Source organism: Maniola jurtina, chromosome 24 (assembly GCF_905333055.1).
Source record: "Maniola jurtina chromosome 24, ilManJurt1.1, whole genome shotgun sequence".
Taxonomy (NCBI): Eukaryota; Metazoa; Arthropoda; class Insecta; order Lepidoptera; family Nymphalidae; genus Maniola; species Maniola jurtina.
The window spans coordinates 8,904,148-8,923,849 of NC_060052.1; the positions used below are offsets into that span (position 1 = coordinate 8,904,148).

The window sequence follows — 19,702 nt, forward strand, 5'->3', positions numbered from 1 at the left end:
TCAGTTTACAGCACGCGTCCCCATCATAAAGACAAAGACACATTAGCGTGTTGTTGTGTTGTGTTGTGAATGATGCGACATCGAAGTCATAGATGAAGGTGTTAAGGTCCGACCGAGATCTCAATATGGTTATGGTTATATTATGATGTACACAATTTCTTAAACGAAATTTGATTTATTTGCTAGTTCTATCCTTTTTCGCGGGAAGCATTATGAAAGGCGTAGCAATAAATTTAGACCTGTCATGTTAGTTCAGTATAGAAATTGTGTACAGCAGAATAAGCTAATCTCGACGACAGTTAAATTCTCGGTCTCGGCGAAAAATTCGGGAAAATACGAGACTGCAATATATTCGGTGATAAAACCGTCCGGCGGTGAGCGTGCACTCAAATTATTGTGTTGAAATAGAAGAATCTATTAAAAAACTTTCTTACAGTTCTAACAATAATTAACTGTAAACCTTATCCTGTCCTAATTTGTTATTAGCTTACTTTGCTAATGACCGAACCATACAGAGATGACATCTTAAGCATTAAATTCTGACGGTTCACAACACACGACAACACGGTAATGTGTCTACGTCTTTATGATACAACCATAACATCGAATCGAAAGTTTAAACTTTCTCAACTCGGGCTGTTCACGGTGGGCCTTAAAAAAACGAATCAAATCCCGTCTTTTATTATTTAATATCAAAATCGTACAAAAATTAAGAAACCCACCATTTTTAATACCTATTAAATTATAAACTTGGCTTTTAGGGCGATTGGACCTCATAACATTTTTAAACAATTACTATCCCCCTTTCCCCTGGAACTATACTCTATCCCCGCAAAGAAGTTAGTATAAGGCTCTCTCTGTTACGTAATCCCATACAAATGACAGAGACGAAAATCAACCAATCAAAAACGAAACTGTTTTCGAATTGAATTTCGAATATTTTTTGAAAACATGTTTGTGATTGGTTGGTGACTGAAAATGATTAACGCCCACTTAGATTTTCGTCTCTGTCATTTATACAGGATTACGTAACAGAGAGAGCCTTATCCTAACTTCTTTCCGTGGATAGAGAATAAGCAAGTACGACTATAGTCAGTAGTCCCACGGTTGGGATTCGAAACTATCTTTCAAATTTCAGTCCACCCTTATTGAAAGTGAAAAAAATGGAATGTATTTTAAGCTTTATTGAGCATTGTAAGCTTAAACAGCACTATAATTTTTACAACGACAAAAACTGTCCGCAACTGTCTCTTTCTAGAACCCAACAAAATATACACACGTCTCTCTCACACCCACGTCCCAATCGCCCCCAAACCATCTCAACCAGATTGGCAAACATCTGCCAAATACAAATATCATTGGAGCAAATTGTCTTGGTTTACGAACGCGCGATTGTTTTGGATGTTCTGGAAGTTGGGTTGGAAATTGTTGTTTAGGGGTGTTTGCCAATTCATTGGTGCCAAACCACTTGGCATTGGCTTGTGTGCTGGACTGTTTGGACTTGATTTGAGCTGGTTTATCGAAGGCGCTGGCCCCGCTTTAGGGGACCTCGGGGCTAGAAGATTGTCAACATTTATGTTTATAGCCCCAGAGGTGTCGGCCCAAGTTGCACCCAATTTCGTGGAAGGTTTCGCCTGATTGTTGTTGGTTGTTTGTTGGGGTTGTTGTTGTTGGGTCGACATCGGCTGGAGGAGGCCTACTGGTGTCGGTTGGAGACCTGTTTTTTGGGGAAAAAGAAATAAACAAGGAAATCCTACATGCCTATTTTTTGAAGCGACATTGTTTTCAAAACTATAAGGCATATTGGACACCAGCAGAATGGAGTGGATTTTATTTGGATTAAGTATAGTGTGTGACAGGTCAACATGGCGATCAGCCCGCGCGCATACCCGGTGCGGTATAGCGCGTCCCCCCGCCTCTTACCCCGATCGCCATCTCCACCTGTCGCGAACTATAACTTTCATGAAATACATGTGACGGAATTAATATGGGTTGAATAAAATAAAATGTTTAAAACCAAGATTACTTTATTCTCAAATCGCCTCACGGTGGGTAGGTACATACATACAAACAAAATTGTAATCATAATTAACATTTAATTACTTGTTACTTATAAACTAAAAGAAAATAAATGCTTAAAAAACTATAGCCTCGTCCTTTTTGGGAATCTATACTAAAGTTATAAATGTGTGTCTCGTTTTTAAAATATTAGTGTAGATAGCAATTAGCAGTAGCATATCTATCAATGAAGTAATTTTCAGGATCAGCTCATTAGTTCCAGAGAAAGCCCCCTACATCCAAATTTACAAACTTTACCTTTTAGTAAAGATCACCCAATTTTTTAGTTATACTTAGTTATTGGTTCTGGAAGTTTTTACGATTTACGGTTTGTATGGGATTTTTGAAAACCTAAATCCACGCAGACGAAGTCACGGACGTAATCTAGTTAAAAACAATCGATCCGTTCGGACGAGGCTATATAAAATACTTGAAATAGCATAGAAAAACATCTAAAGCATAAAGACTTAATTTGTACGAAACAGTTAAAGTAAAATGTGTTAAAATTGTTATTCTATACTCCTTATATTACTATTTTATATTTAAGTTATAATTTTATCGCGTTGGGTTTCAATAATTATAAATCTATTTGTATTCCATTGATAAGTTATTTATAGAGAGATAGTCATCGTGTGCCAGACTTTCGTTATTTTACAAAAGCTAAAAGTTTCTCTGCGTATTGTCCCCAACACAGGGAGGAACGATCAGCGACTATGAGGTTTGAATCATGGTGACTTTGGGAGATAACAGGTAATAAAGGTGTAAAAAATCTTACGTCAAAGCATAATTCCATACTATTCTGAAGAAAATATTAAAAAATTAGAATAGATACTTTAACATAAGATTTTTACACCTTTATTACCTGTTGTCTCCCAAAGCCACCATGATCCAAACCATATCGTTCCTCCCTGTGTTGAGAACAATACTCAGAGAATCTTTCAGCTTTTATAAAATAACGAAGGTCTGGCACGCACTGGCTCTTAGTCCATTAGCAATGCTGCTATTTGACAAAAAAAGACTATAATATTTTGGTATTGTCTAACCTACCACAAATGGTCGTTTATCCTGCCATTAGTAAAGTTACTCAGCACGCTTACTCTAAAAACTTATTATTCTAACTAAAATAAGTATTCATAAAACTATTTTAATCTTTCAAAGAATTTTCAATCAAATGTAAAACTTCGCCGGCAAAAATCGCCGCTTCGGATTTAGCTCCGCCCAATCGATTAGTCAAATCGACATTCGTCAACAAATCGACCAGCCACGACGACAGCTCCATAACATTATCATAGAACTCGCCTTTCAACATCGATTCCGGCAAAACCAAAACTATCGATGCAATAATCGATATCACACACATCTGGATTTTCGGATCTGGGGAAAAGCGTAAGTATAACACCATTTGGATGATTTCTCGACAGTACACGTGGCTTTTTGGGCAATTCTTCGACGCCATGATAACTGTGCCGACCGCAGCTAAATATCTTAACAGCAACAAATTATCTATATCTTGTTTCATATTGTGATGGCTTAAAGTCAGCTGTCGGTATCCGAAACCACTTATTAAAGGATAGAAAAAGTGGTCGGAAACTGCGGCGAATTTATTTTTCTTGGCTTTGGAAAACGGATGACGTTGCTTTGAATGGAAATATTTGGTCTTTTTCAACAATCGTCGCCTTAACAGTTCTTCGTTAGTTGCTTCTTTAGTTTCATTTGTCGTTTCCGCTGGTTCTGTTTCTTCTTTCTTTTTCATATCAGCGATTGTCTCGACGGCCTCCGTGAAAACGTCAAGCATAAATATTTTAGTAGCGATGGAATATCTTCCGATGTCAGCATGTATTTCTTTGCATAGGTGTTCCGCACATACCGCCGGTTGGCTACACACTATTGCAACGGCCGTATTCAATTTAATCTTATAGAATTTATCCACATGGAATTTTTCGTCTAAATGGACGAAAACGTCTAGAAGTTCGACAGCCAGTTTCTTATCCTCGTTCTTAAGTTGTTTATTCACTAATTCCTCTGCAGTTGCGAGAGCAGTTTCGAATGATTCCTGATCTTTACCTTCATTTATAATTTCTAATAGATCTCTCAAATAATTAGGTTTCTTTTTAGCCGTGAGTGGCAAATCATTGCTCATATCATACGGTTGTAAATCGTCATCTGAGTCTAACTCCTCTACGATTTGTCTTTTTTCCAAAGCATCTAGTTTGGCTGAGATAATAGTTTTGACTATTTCTTTAGTCTGCTCCGGACCTTTGACTGCACAAGTTACTATTGTATTTTGGACGGGTTTTTCTATACTCCCTGATATTTTGTCAGCGATTTCATCCAAAATTTCTTTGACGTTTATTATCCTTACATTTACATTCGGCTTTTTCAACCTATCGTCTATAAGACATGTTTGAGTGACATTTTCCAAAGTTTCATATATCTCCATACATGATGGGCCTAGCTCATCGAAATTAAAGTTTAAACATTCTACCGCCTTTTTATCTGCTTCATCAACTTCCAAAAGCATTTTAAGTAGGATTTGTACCGTAGCCATTCCCACGGCTCTAAACTCTTGAGATATAACATCTAAATGTTTCGACATGCCTTTGAACAACATTTTTTTTATTTCATTCAAATCCCAAGCACTCTTTCGCTGTCTCCAAATAACTACACGATATTTAACCGCGAGTACAAGTAAAATAGACGTATGCATATGATGATCTATATTAGCTACGTTATTCAAATGGACATCTGACCAAGTTTTGGTTAACCTCAAAACTAATTCTGTCAAGATCTCGAGCGAATTTTTACAGGTCGATACGTAATAGATCAAATTCTCCGGTATCGTTGTATCTCTGAAATTTTTTGGGTGTACGTAAAACGGAATTCTGAATGTCAGTATTTCGTGCCAATCTTTGTTTGATTCGATATTGTTTCCGAGTAAATATCGAATGCATTGATCCCGATTTCTATAATTTATCGGGCTTCTTTTGAGTAAAACGAGCGATATCTTATCGATTGCCTGACGATTTAATCGATTCAACAACGTTTGAATTAACTTTCGTCTGACAAATTTGCAAGCATCTGCATTGTTGTTATCAGTCCAAGCAATTAAGATGTCTACCAACTTATAAATGGCTTTTGAATCGCTCAAGCTATAATTTGTAATGAACTTTGACACTAAAAGTGATAAGTATGTCAGGTCAAATTGTGTTCCTTGACTAAAACTACTTTCGGACATGAAGTCTATACATCTTACTATGTGGAAAATTAGAATGAAAGAATAGTTTTCGTATGAAAATTCTTTTGGAGTTTTCGTTTTTAATCTATTTGCTATCCTCTCCGGTAAAGTTGCCAGTATTTGAATATAACTCTCCCATTCAGATTGAATTTCAATTTTTTTGTTTTCGTCACATATGTTGGTACTGCAATCAAGTATGGACGCAAGAATCGCATCGCTTTTGGCATATTTAATTGTAATATATGCTAATGCGTCCAGAACAACATTATTAAGTTCTGGCTTCAAAAATCCGCACAAATTCGTCAATATTTCATTACTTATATCGAATCCTTCTTCAACCGTAAATAAGTATGTCACTTCATCTTTGAAAGAGGGCCAATGTGGTAGCAAAACTCTGACAACGGACCCTAATAACTCCGAATATAAATCAATTATTTCTGTTTCGAATATTTTTGGGTCGTTTTTGAGAGCTTTTTGGACTGTCAAAGGGCCGGGGAGGTATTTTTTGATATTATCGAAGCAACTCAAGACATTCAGCACGTCATTTTCGGATTTGATTCGATCGATAGCGCTTAGCATGTCTATAAAGTTCCGTATATTTAGCTTGAGGTGTTCTTCAGTTGTTTGTTTGTGTGTACGCGGCTGTTGCACGACATCTCCTGAAAATAAAGAATTCCTGAATGTGCCCAAAGGTAAATATGATCAAACACCGAATTTTTTACTATACTTAATTTTAATTTGACACTTAGAATAAGGCGATCCGAGCTTTTAAATTAATTAAAACTCCCGGTGAGGCGATCTGAGTTATAAAACAATTATTTATAATAATTCTTATGTTTAATCCAAAGAAAAGCATTTGAAAGGATGGATTGTGTGTCAGAGGATATGGGTATAAAACGTGTATACAGAGTGTAACAAGAACGCTAGCAAAAATGATACCAAAAAAAAAAACAAGTCACTTGAAGTCAACGCCGCGTCGTGGATTGACATTGAACCGAGTTTTGCACGCTATACATTGCGGGTTTGAAAAATACTAAATCCCTAAAACTACGAGATAAGGCAAATGGTAATTGGCATTGGATTGTGTTAAGTAGTATAACAATAACGCTAAGGTTTTGCTAGCGTTCTGGTTACACGTGTATAAAGCGTTGACGGATGTCGGAAGTGAGTGAAGAACAGTGGGATAAGGACAAGAAGAACAATCCTTATGTCTAATTGTCACATGTATTTCATATTAAAAACATTTTTAGTTTTAGAATTAGTAAGACGTTTTTATTATAGTTTTTGCATTTCACGTGTGGATCGTGGATTATGCTTGTGTTGAAGTCGTATCGGCACAAGTATAGTATCCGGCACTCAACATTGTACATCGACTTTTAGAAAGAGATAGTGGTTTCGTAGAGCGTCACATAGGTATGTGTGACGGAGACAACGCTCTACTCAAAAGAATTATTACATTTTACTTGCCAAAAGTGATTGTTTCAAAAGTTGTCTATGTCTGCAAATTGTCATTTTTATTTTTTGATGGTTGTTTATTGATTTCTCGCAAATGAGTGAAGGGTACTATACAAAATTCGGTCGTAAATAACATTGTTACCGGTTTGAACAATAATACACTATTTGGTGTACTTACCCGTAGGTTGTAAGGTAGGCGCTAGGTTGGTAGCGGTGAATTGCCCAGAAAGGGAGTCAAGGTCGAATCCCATAGAGCTCGGTGGTGAGGTGGGCGGGGGACTCAGCTCGCTCAAAAGGTCCAGGTTCGATGTCGGGGCGGCTGAAAATATTTTTTTTTAATAAAAATAGCGAGCAAACGAGCAGGCGGGTCACCTGATGTTAGGTGATTACCGCGGCCCATGAACATTTGCAGCACCAGAGGAACCGCTGATGCGTTGCCGGCCTTTCAGGAATTTGTTGGCAGACCTTGAATAACCCCACGTTGTAATCTAGAGGGAACACCGCCGAAGGGAGTTGATTCCACACTATAGAGCCTCAATAGCTCAACCGGCAAAGGAGTGGATTGAAAACCAAAAGGTCGACGGTTCAAACCCCGCCCGTTGCACTATTGTCGTACCTACTCCTAGCACAAGCCTGACGCTTAGTTGGAGAGGAAAGGGGAATATTAGTCATTTAACATGGCTAATATTCTTTTTTTTTTTTTTAAACTATGCATGTGCGTGGAAAAAAGGATCTGACACAACGGGCGGTCGAAGTGCACCAGCCACCCAGCCCCTCCTAATTATTCTAATGATGCCCGCAACTATCTATGTAGATTTAGGTTTTCGAAAATCCCGCGGGAACTCTTCGATTTTCTGGGATAAAAAGTAGCCTAGCGTTAATTCAAGGTGTGGATGATGGACACGGGGCAGTCCATCGTTTACAGTGTGGTCCTCGGGTTGGTTGGCGTGCTGTGGTTCCGGCGTGCCTCTAACGGTGTTTGGGATCAAGCAGTGTCCCCAGTGGTGGACATCCGCTGGCGGAGTAACGAGGTGTTGTCGGTTCCTTGTGCTCCGTCGTCAGCGGTGGGATGGACCTCCCTGAGGTTTTCAGTCGGTAGGAGTCCGACATAACCAATGTACTCCCCCGTGGTCGGTTGTATCTAAGACGGATTTTCTTCACGGAAAAAAGGGGCTATAAGACACCAAAAATAACCTGTCTTCATTCCGAATTTCTGGTGGCCTGCTCGTTTTTCTCGCTATTTTAATTTAAAAACCTGTCAATGCGAGTCTGACTCGAACACGAATTGTTCCGTACCATCGTACAATAAATACCAATTTTTTGTTATGATGTACTCACAAATTCACGGTTTTCAGTTTCGGTTTGCCAGCTCTGGTAAACAATTCTAACCTGCTAGTGACGCAGTAGGAGCGTTGTTGTTATCAAAAGCACTGAAATCCGCGAAGCTGTCCACAGGCGCCTCCTGGGGTGCTCCAAACGCGTTAGTGAAGTCCCCGAATTCCGGCTCGGGATTCGCTACGGGCTTCGGTTCGCCGGCTCTGGAAAACGATAACACATAGTTATCTTCGATTAGCTGATGCTCGTGACTTCGTTTAAAATCTCTTGGGAACCAATTTTCCACGATAAAAATTCAGGTGTCTTTATATCCATGCAAAAAGTTGTGATAGCCTTTACTGGTTAGTTTTCCGCCTCTTATTTGGGAGTATGCGGGTTTTAACTTTTCGCAGTTATGTGCGTTTTAAGCAATTAAACATCACTTGCTTTAACGGTGAAGGAAACCATCGTGAGCAAACCTGCATGCCTGAGAGTTCTCCATAATGTTTTCAATGTGTGAAGTCTGCCAATCCGCACTTGGCCAGCGTGGTAGACAAAGGCCGAACCCTCTGAGAGGGGACCCGTGCGTAGTAGCAGGCCATGGGTTGATCATGATGATGATCGTCGACTACCTGATGCCCGCGACTTCAACTGCGTGGATTTAGTTTTTAAAATCCTTTGAGAACGCTTATTTTCCATACAAACCTTTGTTCGAAGTCATCACAGTATAACTCAAAATAAAATTAGAAATGACTTACCATCATCATCACGATTAACCCATCGCCGGGCCACTACTGAGGACGGCTCTCCTCTTAGAATGAGAAGGGTTTAGCTTTCCATACCTGGGATCAAAGTCATCTTCCAGCAATGTGCCGCCACCAATGGTTCCGCCGGTGTTGGTGTTCCCAGCGCTGGGCGTGGGGCTGGGCGCAGGGCACGTCTTGAACAGGTCGTCCAGTAGCTCCTGGGACTTGTTGGTAGGGGGTGCGGCGACGGGGGTAGACGCAGGGGTGGAGGGGGTTACTTTGCCGTATGACGCTGCGGCACCTGAAAGTATATGTAGATGTTTACATAGTATATATTTAATTCTTTCACAAAAGGTTGCTTTTAAGAGATCGCATTAGCAATAAAGCCGCCTTTGCCCCCTAGCCCCTATTTATAGTTTCTTCTGTGTTTTCTGTATATGTATGTAATATGTATATTATGATTGTGTGTGCTATACAGAATTCTAAATAAAATAGTGCAAGTCGCTTTCCACCATCTGTCCATCTGTACGCTTGGATCTTTTAAACTACGCAACGGATTTGAACGCGGTTTTCATCAACAGATAGAGGGATTCAAGAGGAAGGTTTATACATACAGGTTATAACCAGAACGCTAGCAAAGGTGATAGTACTGATGATCCTGTATTTTTAAAAAGCTCACAATATATTGCAAATAAAACATCTGACTGGTGCTAAACGCGTGGACTCTCTGCTATCACCTCTGTATACAGAAACTCTACAACCTTACCCAAGTCTATCTTCTTGATGGGCGTGGCTGGCTTGTTCCGCGCGGGACTGCGAAGGCTGATGTTCAAAGTCTTTCCGTCTCTGTCTAGCCGCGGCCTCTCACTGCGAGGCGGACTCTCTGCTATCACTTCTGCATCGCGGTATACGTTTTCTCTGGAAAAAACCGGCCAAGTGCGAGTCAGACTCGCGCACCGAGGGTTCCGTACTCGGGTATTTTTTCCGACACTTTGCACGATAAACCAAAAACTGAATAAAAACTTGTTTTAGAATGTACAAGTAAAGCCCTTTCATACGATACCCACCTTGGTAGAGTTATCTTACTTTGAAAATTTAAACACATTAATCTATTTTTTCTGCGATGAAAGCAAAAATTCACTGTTTTCGGATTTATTCCTTTACTTGTGCTATAAGAGCTACCTACCCGCCAAATTTCATAATTCTAGGTCAACGGCAAGTACCCTATAGGTTTTCTTGACAGACACGACAGACAGACAGACAGACAGACAGACAACAAAGTGATCCTATAAGGGTTCCGTTTTTCCGAAAGTAATAGTTATTAGTTATTAATCACAAAAATCTATGGATAGATCAATATAAAGAATCTGTGAAATTCTTGAACTTCTTAAGAAGAGATGATGTTACCATGGTTTCATTTACCGAGTTTTCAAAAGAAATAAACAACAAGACATCTTACTTTTGTGGTTTCCGGTGTCCGTAGTCACCATCGGAGTCCTCTCCTCTCTCATAATCTTCCTCCTCGTTTCTCTCTTTGCTATCATCTGTGTACAAAACAGTGGACATCATATATAACCATCGGCCCTCTCGTTCGAAAATTAGGAGGCTAGTTTCGTCCTTTTTAGTTAGAACCCAGAATTCTACTATTACAATTTTCAACTACAACATTCAACTACATTAGTAGTTATATTAACTACTCACCCCAACCGGTACTTCTGTCACTGTACTCCCCCCACCCGTCAGCACCCCCTCCCCTTCCCATGCCCGCCATCCCCCCCATTCCGCCACGAGTACCCATCACTACGGCTTCTGACGACATCCCTGTAAACAAATAACAAACATTATGTAAATAACAAAAAAGATTGGATTTGACTCGCTCCAGCAATACACGGCGCTGCAATTGCTTGTATACAGTATGGCATATTACTGTAAATTGAATACTTGAAAAGAGCAACCGCCGAGTTTCTTGCTGGTTCTTCTCGGTACGAACGGCATTCCGAACTAGTGGTAGATTATTTTGAAGATTCAAAAGCACTTGTAAAAGTTTAATTGAATAAAAATATTTTGAATTTTGAATTTTAACAACACTATAATAATAATAATCTCAAAAGTGTCTGTCTGTCTGTCCGCTAGCTTTTCAAGGCCTAACAGTTTAATTGATTTTGATCCCGGGGACGGACATAGGCTACTTTTTATCCCGGAAAATCAAAGAGTTCCCACGGAATTTCTAATTCCACGCGGATGAAGTCGCGGACCTCTTCTAGTAATAAGTTGTAGTACATTGATAGATAGTCTCTTTCACATTTTGCAGTTTATGTGCGGCATGCAAAATATGCAGTTGAGTAGGTGTCTGCTTTTAGTTCAATAAAAATCGGCCAAGTGCGAGTCTCCTATCCTAAAGAAATAACACTTTAATTATTTTTTTTCATAGCATCAATTTTGAAATTTATTTTGAAATTTTTAGTATTTGTTGTTATAGCGGCAATAGAAATACACATTCTATGAAAATTTCAGGTCTCTACCTTTTATGGTTCACGAGATTCAGCCCGCTGACAGACAGACGGACGAAGTGACGGACAGACGGACAGCGGAGTCTTAGTAATAGGGTCCCGTTAGCATAATGTTTTGTATAACTCAAAATTTGAAAATCCCCAGAAACAAAAACCTCTATAAGAAAACTACAAAATAGCTGATAACTTTCAAACGGCTGAACTGATTTTCTTGGATTATAGCTAAGAACACTCTCGACCAAGCCACCTTTCAAAAAAGAAACTAAATTAAAATCGGTTCATTCGTTTAGGAGCTACGATGCCACAGACAGATACACAGATACACACGTTAAACTTCTTTTTGGGTTGGGTGTCGATAAAAATAAAAATGAGCAGAGCAGTAAAATATCACAATTAGTTACAATATCAATGATGATTTGATTATTTAGTTGGGAACCTACAACTCACCGATATATTTGTCTTTGTTCTTCTTCGCCTTCTTCCTCTCTTCTCTGAGCCTCTCATCGTCCTGTATGAAGTCGATCAGCTCGCGAACTTTGTGCCTCACGTTTATACCCTGCAAACATGTTACAGTCAGTCAGCATGCTATGGAGCGGGCGAGTTAGGTCTCTTTGACTAGACTATAGACGAAATCACATAATGAACACAGCCTAGAGTCAATTTCGCGCACCGAGGGTTCCGTACTCGGGTATTTTTTCCGACATTTTGCACCATAAATCAAAAACTATAAAAAATCTGTTTTAGAATGTACAAGTAAAGCCCTTTCATTTGATACCCCACTTAGTATAGTTATCTTAGAAAATTGAAAAACATTTTTTTTTGGTGATCACACTAATATTATAAAGGAGAAAGTTTGTATGCGTATGCGTGTGTGTGTGTGTGTGTGTGTGTGTGTGTGTGTGTGTGTGTGTGTGTGTGTGTGTGTGTGTGTGTGTGTGTGTGTGTGTGTGTGTGTGTATGTTTGTTACTCCTTCACGCAAAAACTACTGGACGGATTGGGCTGAAATTTAGAATGGAGATAGACTATACCCTGGATTAGCACATAGGCTACTTTTTATCCCTGAAAATCAAAGAGTTCCCACGGGAATTTTAAAAACCTACATGCACGCGAACGAAGTCGCGGGCATCAGCTAGTGAAACCATAAATTCAGTTTTCGGATTTCTTCCTTTACTTGTCCTTTATGATCTACCTACCTGCCAAATTTCAAGATTCTAGGACAACGGGAAGTACCCTATAGGTATTCTTGACAGACACGACGGACAACAAAGTGATCCTACAAGGGTTCCGTTTTTCCTTTTGAGGTACGGAACCCTAAAAACTGTACTGTCACTGTGTAATCAAGCACCGCCGCGAACATGACCTTACCTGGTCCTTGCCCAGGTCGTCGACAAAGGTGTAGTTCTCTAAGGACCGCAAGTCGTAGATATGTTCTCGCGCTGACGTCACCACGCGCTCCGACCCGTTGCGGACAAGGTAGCTTAGCAGTAGCAGACACTGGAACAAGAAGAATATATTTTTAACCCCCGACCCAAAAAGAGGGGTGTTATAAGTTTGACGTGTGTATCTGTCTGTGGCATCGTAGCTCCTAAACTAATGAACCGATTTTAATTTAGTTTTTTTTTGTTTGAAAGGTGGCTTGGTCAAGTGTTCTTAGCTATAATCGAAGAAAATCGGTTCAGCCGTTTGAAAGTTATCAGCTCTTTTCTAGTTACTGTAACCTTCACTTGTCGGGGGTGTTATAAATTTTTAATTTACACTTGTTATTCAAGTAAACTTTAACAAGTGCTTTTGAATCGTAAAAATATAATTAACCACTGGTTCGGAATGTTCCTACCGAGAAGAACCAGCAAGAAACTCGGCACTCTATTCAATTGTTCAATTTACGATAATATGCCATACTGTAAAGCAATTGCAGCTCCGCGCGTTGCTGGAGCGAGTCAAATCCAAATGAATATAATCTTTATTTATCTAATGCTTTTAGGGTAGGTTATGCATCTATGATGTGTTTTAAAAAACATATTAATTCGTCACCCCTCCAGTCACTCGTCCTTTATCTGAAAACGAAGAAATGATCTGAATCTGTTGCTCCCTGGGCCCCACGCACCTGGCCTGCGCGGGGGGTTAGGGGGTAGGGGGGGAGGGGGGTGCTGTGCAGTCACCACAGCACAGCACGAGCTCGTCACCTTGTACGTCCGCCTCCAGTGCGCGCGGTTGTCGTGCAGCATGCGCCGCCACAGCATGGACATGACCTCGGGGAAGTGCTCGTAGGTGAAGGTGGCCAGCGCCAGCTCCTGCATCTGCTGCCCCGTGGGCCCCCACGCCTCGTCAGACGTCGCCTCGCGCACCTTGCCCTCCACCTCTGTGTAGTTCATCACCACATTGGTCCTGAGGACAACGGGGAACCATTTAGGAATTACGAGAGCATACGTCGATCGCACTCTTCGGTTACGGAACCCTAAAACACCAGTCACTACCTATCATAAAACTGTTAGAGCAGTTGCGCACTGCATTGCATCCGATCCGAATCCGTGAAAATATGGATATATAAAACTCGGACCGAATTCGGACATTCACGCTTCCACAAATGATTTGAATTCGAGGTAATGCAAAAGCGTTCATATAAACAGTACTATCGGTTACTTAGTCCGAAAATTTGTTTCCGATTGGAGATCACGGACGATAGAGAAAAATCGGATGACGGAAGTCGGATCTGGTGCGTAAACTACCATACAAATAGTTCTATGACTACTTCAGAACATATTTTCACGGATCGGATGCAGTGCGTAACCGCTCTTAGTTTCACGCGAGGATAGCTGAGGGAATCTACTATAAAAAATCTATTATAGTTGTGAATATACTTGTACTATGTACTATGTGGCAGAAATAAAAATTGAAAGTTGAACCATTGTATAATTTTTTCAAGTTTCAAACTTCAGTTACTAACTTAGTATTTTAGTTTTCAAATTGCAACCTAGATGTCGCTATAACGGAAAAATTCAAGCTATCGTTATGCTTTCTCTGTTAGTATACTCCCATTCAGTACCACAAACTAACTGACTATGAGAGTGAGACCCAATGGGGTCCCGGGTTCGATTCCTGGAATTTTTGAAGTGCAATTGTACTGTGATAAGTGCAATTCCAGTATTTCCTTACTGTATGTATGTATAGTCGTAAAATTAAAATATATAGCGAAGCGCAACGCAACTCGCAAGAAAAACAAAATGAATTTCTTACAACATATTTTAATCCACCACCACTAGGCATGACTACTGGTTCGGAATGCCTTTCCTACCGAGAAGAACCAGCAAGAAACTCAACGGTTGCTCTTTTCAAAGATTTGATATACAATATTATGGTATGTATAAAAGAAATTGAAATCCCGCGCATAACTGGAGTGAGCTGCAGGTCAAATTCACGCTCTTTTATCATTTACATAATCTTCGATTGTCTAATATCAGGAGCATAGTTTTTGTAAAATTTTTTAAACTTGGCTTAAAAGGCAAGTCCATAATTGACTGCGGAATTTTGTAATAAGCCATTCCCACAAATTACTTTTGGACCTTCCCGAGGCGGAGCGTAGGAGTCGCAAGAATATTACGGTGTCTAGTTAGCACATTATGTATATCATTAATTTTCTTGTAACTAAGAATATTTTACTTACAAAAATTTAAAACAAGTGAAAATCAAAAATTTATAACACCCTCAACTTGTGAAGGTTACAGTAACTAGAAGAGAGCTGATAACTTTTAAACGGCTGAAACGATTTTCTTGGATTATAGCTAAGAACACTTTCGATCAAGCCACCTTTCAAACAAAAAGAAACTAAATTAAAATTGGTTCAATAGTTTAGGAGCTACGATGCCACAGACAGATACACAGATACACACGTCAAACTTATAACACCCCTCTTTTTGGGTCAGGGGTTAATTATGAATTACGTGGATAAAGTCGCGGGCATCATATATATATTATATATAGTAGTATTATATATATAATATATATAGTAGGTTATTTATTACATTAATTAAGCATGTACCTACCATATTGCAATAAAGTTATGCAATTGGTATTTATGTAAAAGGCGACCAAGGTTAAGAAGGTATTGTGTAAAGATAAAGCGTACAAAATTCATCGAAAACATACGCCACATATACCTATAGCATGTGATATCGTGATATCGTAAGTAGGAAAAAGTACCAGAGTACGGAACCCTCGGTGAGCGAGTCTGACTCGCACTTGGCCGGTTTTTTAACATAAAACTGGAGTCATTTCTGCGGGAAAATATTGAAAAACTAGAGGATGCCCGCGACTTCGTCCGCGTGGATTTAAGTTTTTAAAGATCCCGTGGGAACTGTTTGATTTTCGGGATAAATAATTGCCTGTGTCAATTATAGCCACACAACCTACCTCGGTACCTTTCATACAAATCGGTTAAGCGCATGGGTTTTTAGCAATCCCGTGGGAACTCTTTGGTTTTCCGGGATAAAAGTAGCCTATGTCCGTTCCCGGGATATAATCTAACTCTGTACCAAACGTCAGAATCAGTTAAACTGTTGGGCCGCGAAAAGGTAGCAGAGAGAGACAGACAGACACACTTTCAAATTTATAATATTAGTATGGATGTTTGTCAGTTTAACGCCTTGTGAGTTGTGACGTCATGATTGCCTTCCATACAGTGTGATAAGATTAAATGTTAAAAATAAATAAAAAAACATGAAGAATAAAAAAAAAATAAAGAAACATCACATCATTTTAATACTACAGTCCGAGACCTTTTGGTCCTATTTCCTGGTTATGATCCTATTTTCTGGGACAAATAGCCAGAAGGGCGTTTTATATTCTAGCAGTGCATAGTAAAAATCAATTTATATTGTTACCCTGTAGGAAAGAATTTAATTCATCATTTTTGTTACAGTTTTGTTAATGGTACTCTTTTATTTATACACTAATGTTTTGGTTATTCCGACCATTGTTCAGAGTGCCATCCATGAATTTACAAACTATTGAAAGACAGCTTACATACATCTTGTTTGAAACTTGCAATAACTAACTTTAAACTACAATGGCACCGATTCTCTTGTCTTTCTCTAAACTAAATTTAGAGTATCTGCATCTTTTTCTTTTTAATATTGTTAAAAAGGATATAATATGAATTTTACATTTATACTTAATTTTACTGCATTCAATATTTGCATTTAAAATTTAATGCAAAAAAAAAATCTAATTTAAACAATAGGCTCGCAACTGGCAGCTAAAGTCACAAGGTTTGACAGCTCTAATTTAAATTTAAAACTCTCAAACTGCATCTTGTCCTTTTCATTTTACTCTAGTAAGAAGAGGATGTGAATACTCCAAAATTTTGTTGTTCTCAGAATCAGTACCAATGTTTATAATCAAGTTTGCTAGTATTGCTTATACATTACAATATGTTTATAATCAAGTTTGCTAGTATTGCTTATACATTACAATATGTTTATAATCAAGTTTGCTAGTATTGCTTATACATTACAATATGTTTATAATCAAGTTTGCTAGTATTGCTTATACATTACAATATGGCATAATGTAAACGGAACATTTGAAAAGGGCAACCGCTGAGTTTCTTGCTGGTTCTCAGTAGGAATGGCAATTTCGAACCAGTGGTAAATTCTTTTGATGATTCCAAAGCACTTGTAAAAGAGTAGGTGTACCATTTCATTGAGATGGCTCGTGGGATAGGGTTGCGAGAGGATGGTAATTGACTTAAAAATCAAGGTCCTCTACATCGTTGCCGCTTTGCAACCTGCACAGCTTGATTAACGTAAAAGGATAGCTATGTATACCGCTTCAGCAATGCGCTGGACTTCAATTACTTTTATACATGGCATAATTTTTTTTTTTTTAAAAGAATATTAGCCATGTTAAATGATTAATATTCCCCTTTCCTCTCCAACTAAGCGTCAGGCTTGTGCTAGGAGTAGGTACGACAATAGTGCAACGGGCGGGGTTTGAACCGCCGACCTTTCGGTTTTCAGTCCACTCCTTTACCGATTGAGCTATTGAGGCTCTATTGTATATCAAAACTTTGAAAAGAGCACCCGCCAAGTTCCTTGCTGGTTCTTCTCGGTAGGAAAGGCATTCCGAACCAGTGGTAGATGCTTTCGACGATTCAAAAGAACTTGTATAAATCTAATTGAATAAAAATATTTTGAATTAGAATTTCAGAGTTTTGATTTTTTTTTGTGAATAGCAACTTGTATAAATGTATGTTTTTTTTGGAATATTGTAATGAATACTCTACAATTCCACATTAGCATTACTTATTCGAATAGTAGCGGCATATTTACAGAGTTGAAATGAAATTGAAATACCTACGCAAATAATGTTTACTTGAAGAAGATAATTTACTAGAAGCTATGTATTGTAACTATAAAACACATTATGAGTAAGTACTTAGGTACCTTCATATTTTGTATGTTGAATAAGTTTTTACAAGGTCCGCTGGCCATCAAAATCATTTAGTCTCTACAGTGATTAATTTGCAGTTTACTTATTAAACTCATAAAAGTTAAATCATTAAAGTAACACACAATGTTTAAAATTCTACTGATTTATCATTAATACATTACGTCGTTAAAACACCTTTGGAAATTGTTCTAATGTGAGACTTATTAGTATGAGTCTGTACTAATAATTATTTTATATCAAGCATTTTAATATAATTAAGAGTTTAACGTAAAAAGTTAGGCCTGCTCAAATCTCATCTCTTATCTTAATCCTTAACCAATTGCATTAGTTAAATTGATAAGGAAATATGTAAGTACTTCGAAAATTCGAGCTTTCAAAGATTTTAGAGACAAGATTTTGCTAAAGTATTTTTGTGAACAACAAAGTTTTCAATGCAGTTTATTAGATAAAACATCTAGATATTCGTACAAATAGGTTAATGAATCTAAAAATAACTAGTTTTAAAGCGAAGGATGGTAATAATTTACATAAAATCGTCTAAAATATTGTCATTACTTACACCTTATCCGCCAACTCCCGGACCTTCCACATACTTATAAATCGATCCATTTCACTGCACTGTTGTTGTGTGTAATTATAAAAAAACTAAATCACAGTAATTTCACGTAAAATAACATAAATTTTTATATAAAAACTCGAGATGATGATTTGGCTGACATTCTCGCAAAATGGCGAGTTAAAAAGTGTTGCTATTCAACAAAATATTATAATATACCTGATTTTAAACTTTTAAACATAAAACGAATGATAAGTTATCTAACCATGCAATTAATTTATTAAATCATAAATAACATGAGAAAATTCTTTAATTTTTCCGCCAATGACATTTCATAATAAACAGAAACATCTTAATTAATAACAAATTATACAAAATGTACTACAAATTATACAATGCAATATTGACTGGTAACTTTCATTTTTTTTTCTTACGAATGATACTATTTCTGCTCTGGATTCTAGTCTTTTTAACCTTTGAAACATTTGAAATTCACCTATAGAGAATATACTATATTACCTATACAGTGTTAGCGTTCACCTTTTCCTATTTAGACTTTCAGTTCAGTCTAAATAATCATCATCGTCAGGTGAGGAACCTTCTATTTAAGTATTTAAATACTTATTGCGCGCTAGTTATCACCGCCACTGCATAAGTAAGCGAGACAGACTAGGTATAATTAGCATCAACCTATCCTCGGTCCACTACTGAGCACGGGTCTCGTCTCAGAATGAGAAGGACTTACTATATACTGCCACGCTGCGCGCTAGCCCATTGCGGAAAGGCCGACTTCACACGTCTTTGAGCACTTTATGGAGAATTCTCAGGCTTGCAGGTTTCCTCACGATGTTTTCCTTCACCGTTAAAGCAAGTGATACCTATTCAACTGCTAAACAGACTAGGTACATACCCGGCGAAAACACTTATGACTGGGCGGCACGTCCCTCTTATGTTGGGATAGGATTTCGTAAACGAACGAACAGACTTCATTGGATTGATGAAACAGCCAGCGCTCTTTATGAACAATGCTTCTCTTCTTTGGAATGCTCCTCTCCCACCACGGCTTGATGTATAAATTCCACTTCAGAAAAGTTTTGCTATTGACCACCTAGTGGGTATTTACAGATCTATTGGAGATAATGTTATGTGAATTGATCAGAAAAATAAAACATTTTAAGTTTTCAAGCCTTTATTTACTAGGGAGGTAGAATACCTTCTGTTCTAAAGTAAGTTTTTTTTCAACTGGCTTTACGGCGCTGAGTTCTAGCACTTTTGAGCCTTGATTTATAGTCCTTTACAGGTTTCGTGATAGTAAACTGTACGACAGACAGACCACGAAGTGATCCTAAAAAGTCCTAAAAGTGTTCCTTTTTCCTTTTG

The 19,702-nt window shown here is 38.3% G+C and overlaps 1 protein-coding gene across 2 annotated transcripts; it reads right to left on the reverse strand.

Annotated features, from left to right (window-relative positions):
* Positions 1–200: 200 nt before the first annotated feature.
* Positions 201–18,512, reverse strand: LOC123877704 (clathrin interactor 1). 2 transcript variants are annotated; one of them, XM_045924550.1, is made up of 11 exons: positions 18,326–18,512; positions 13,503–13,704; positions 12,685–12,813; positions 11,766–11,874; positions 10,510–10,629; positions 10,268–10,352; positions 9,575–9,726; positions 8,905–9,109; positions 8,138–8,286; positions 6,927–7,067; positions 201–1,717 (listed from the first exon to the last, which is right to left on the reverse strand). In XM_045924550.1, exons 1-11 carry the CDS (start codon positions 18,373–18,375, stop codon positions 1,356–1,358), a joined length of 1,704 nt encoding a protein of 567 aa, XP_045780506.1. In that variant the 5' UTR covers positions 18,376–18,512; the 3' UTR covers positions 201–1,355. The 2 variants fall into 2 exon arrangements, with proteins under 2 accessions (XP_045780506.1, XP_045780505.1); XM_045924549.1 differs by lacking the exon at positions 201–1,717 and adding an exon at positions 2,952–5,952.
* Positions 18,513–19,702: the final 1,190 nt, after the last annotated feature.

What these genes read in the sequence shown, in the direction of transcription:
- LOC123877704 (XM_045924549.1), bottom strand. Translation starts at nt 18,375, where the DNA reads ATGGATCGATTTATAAGTATGTGGAAGGTCCGGGAGTTGGCGGATAAG. An exon ending in CATCAAGAAGATAGACTTGG is followed by an intron (nt 9,110 to 9,574) that starts GTAAGGTTGTAG and finishes ATATACTTTCAG; the next exon opens with GTGCCGCAGCGTCATACGGC. An exon ending in GCCTACCTTACAACCTACGG is followed by an intron (nt 5,953 to 6,926) that starts GTAAGTACACCA and finishes CTTTATTTTCAG; the next exon opens with GAGATGTCGTGCAACAGCCG.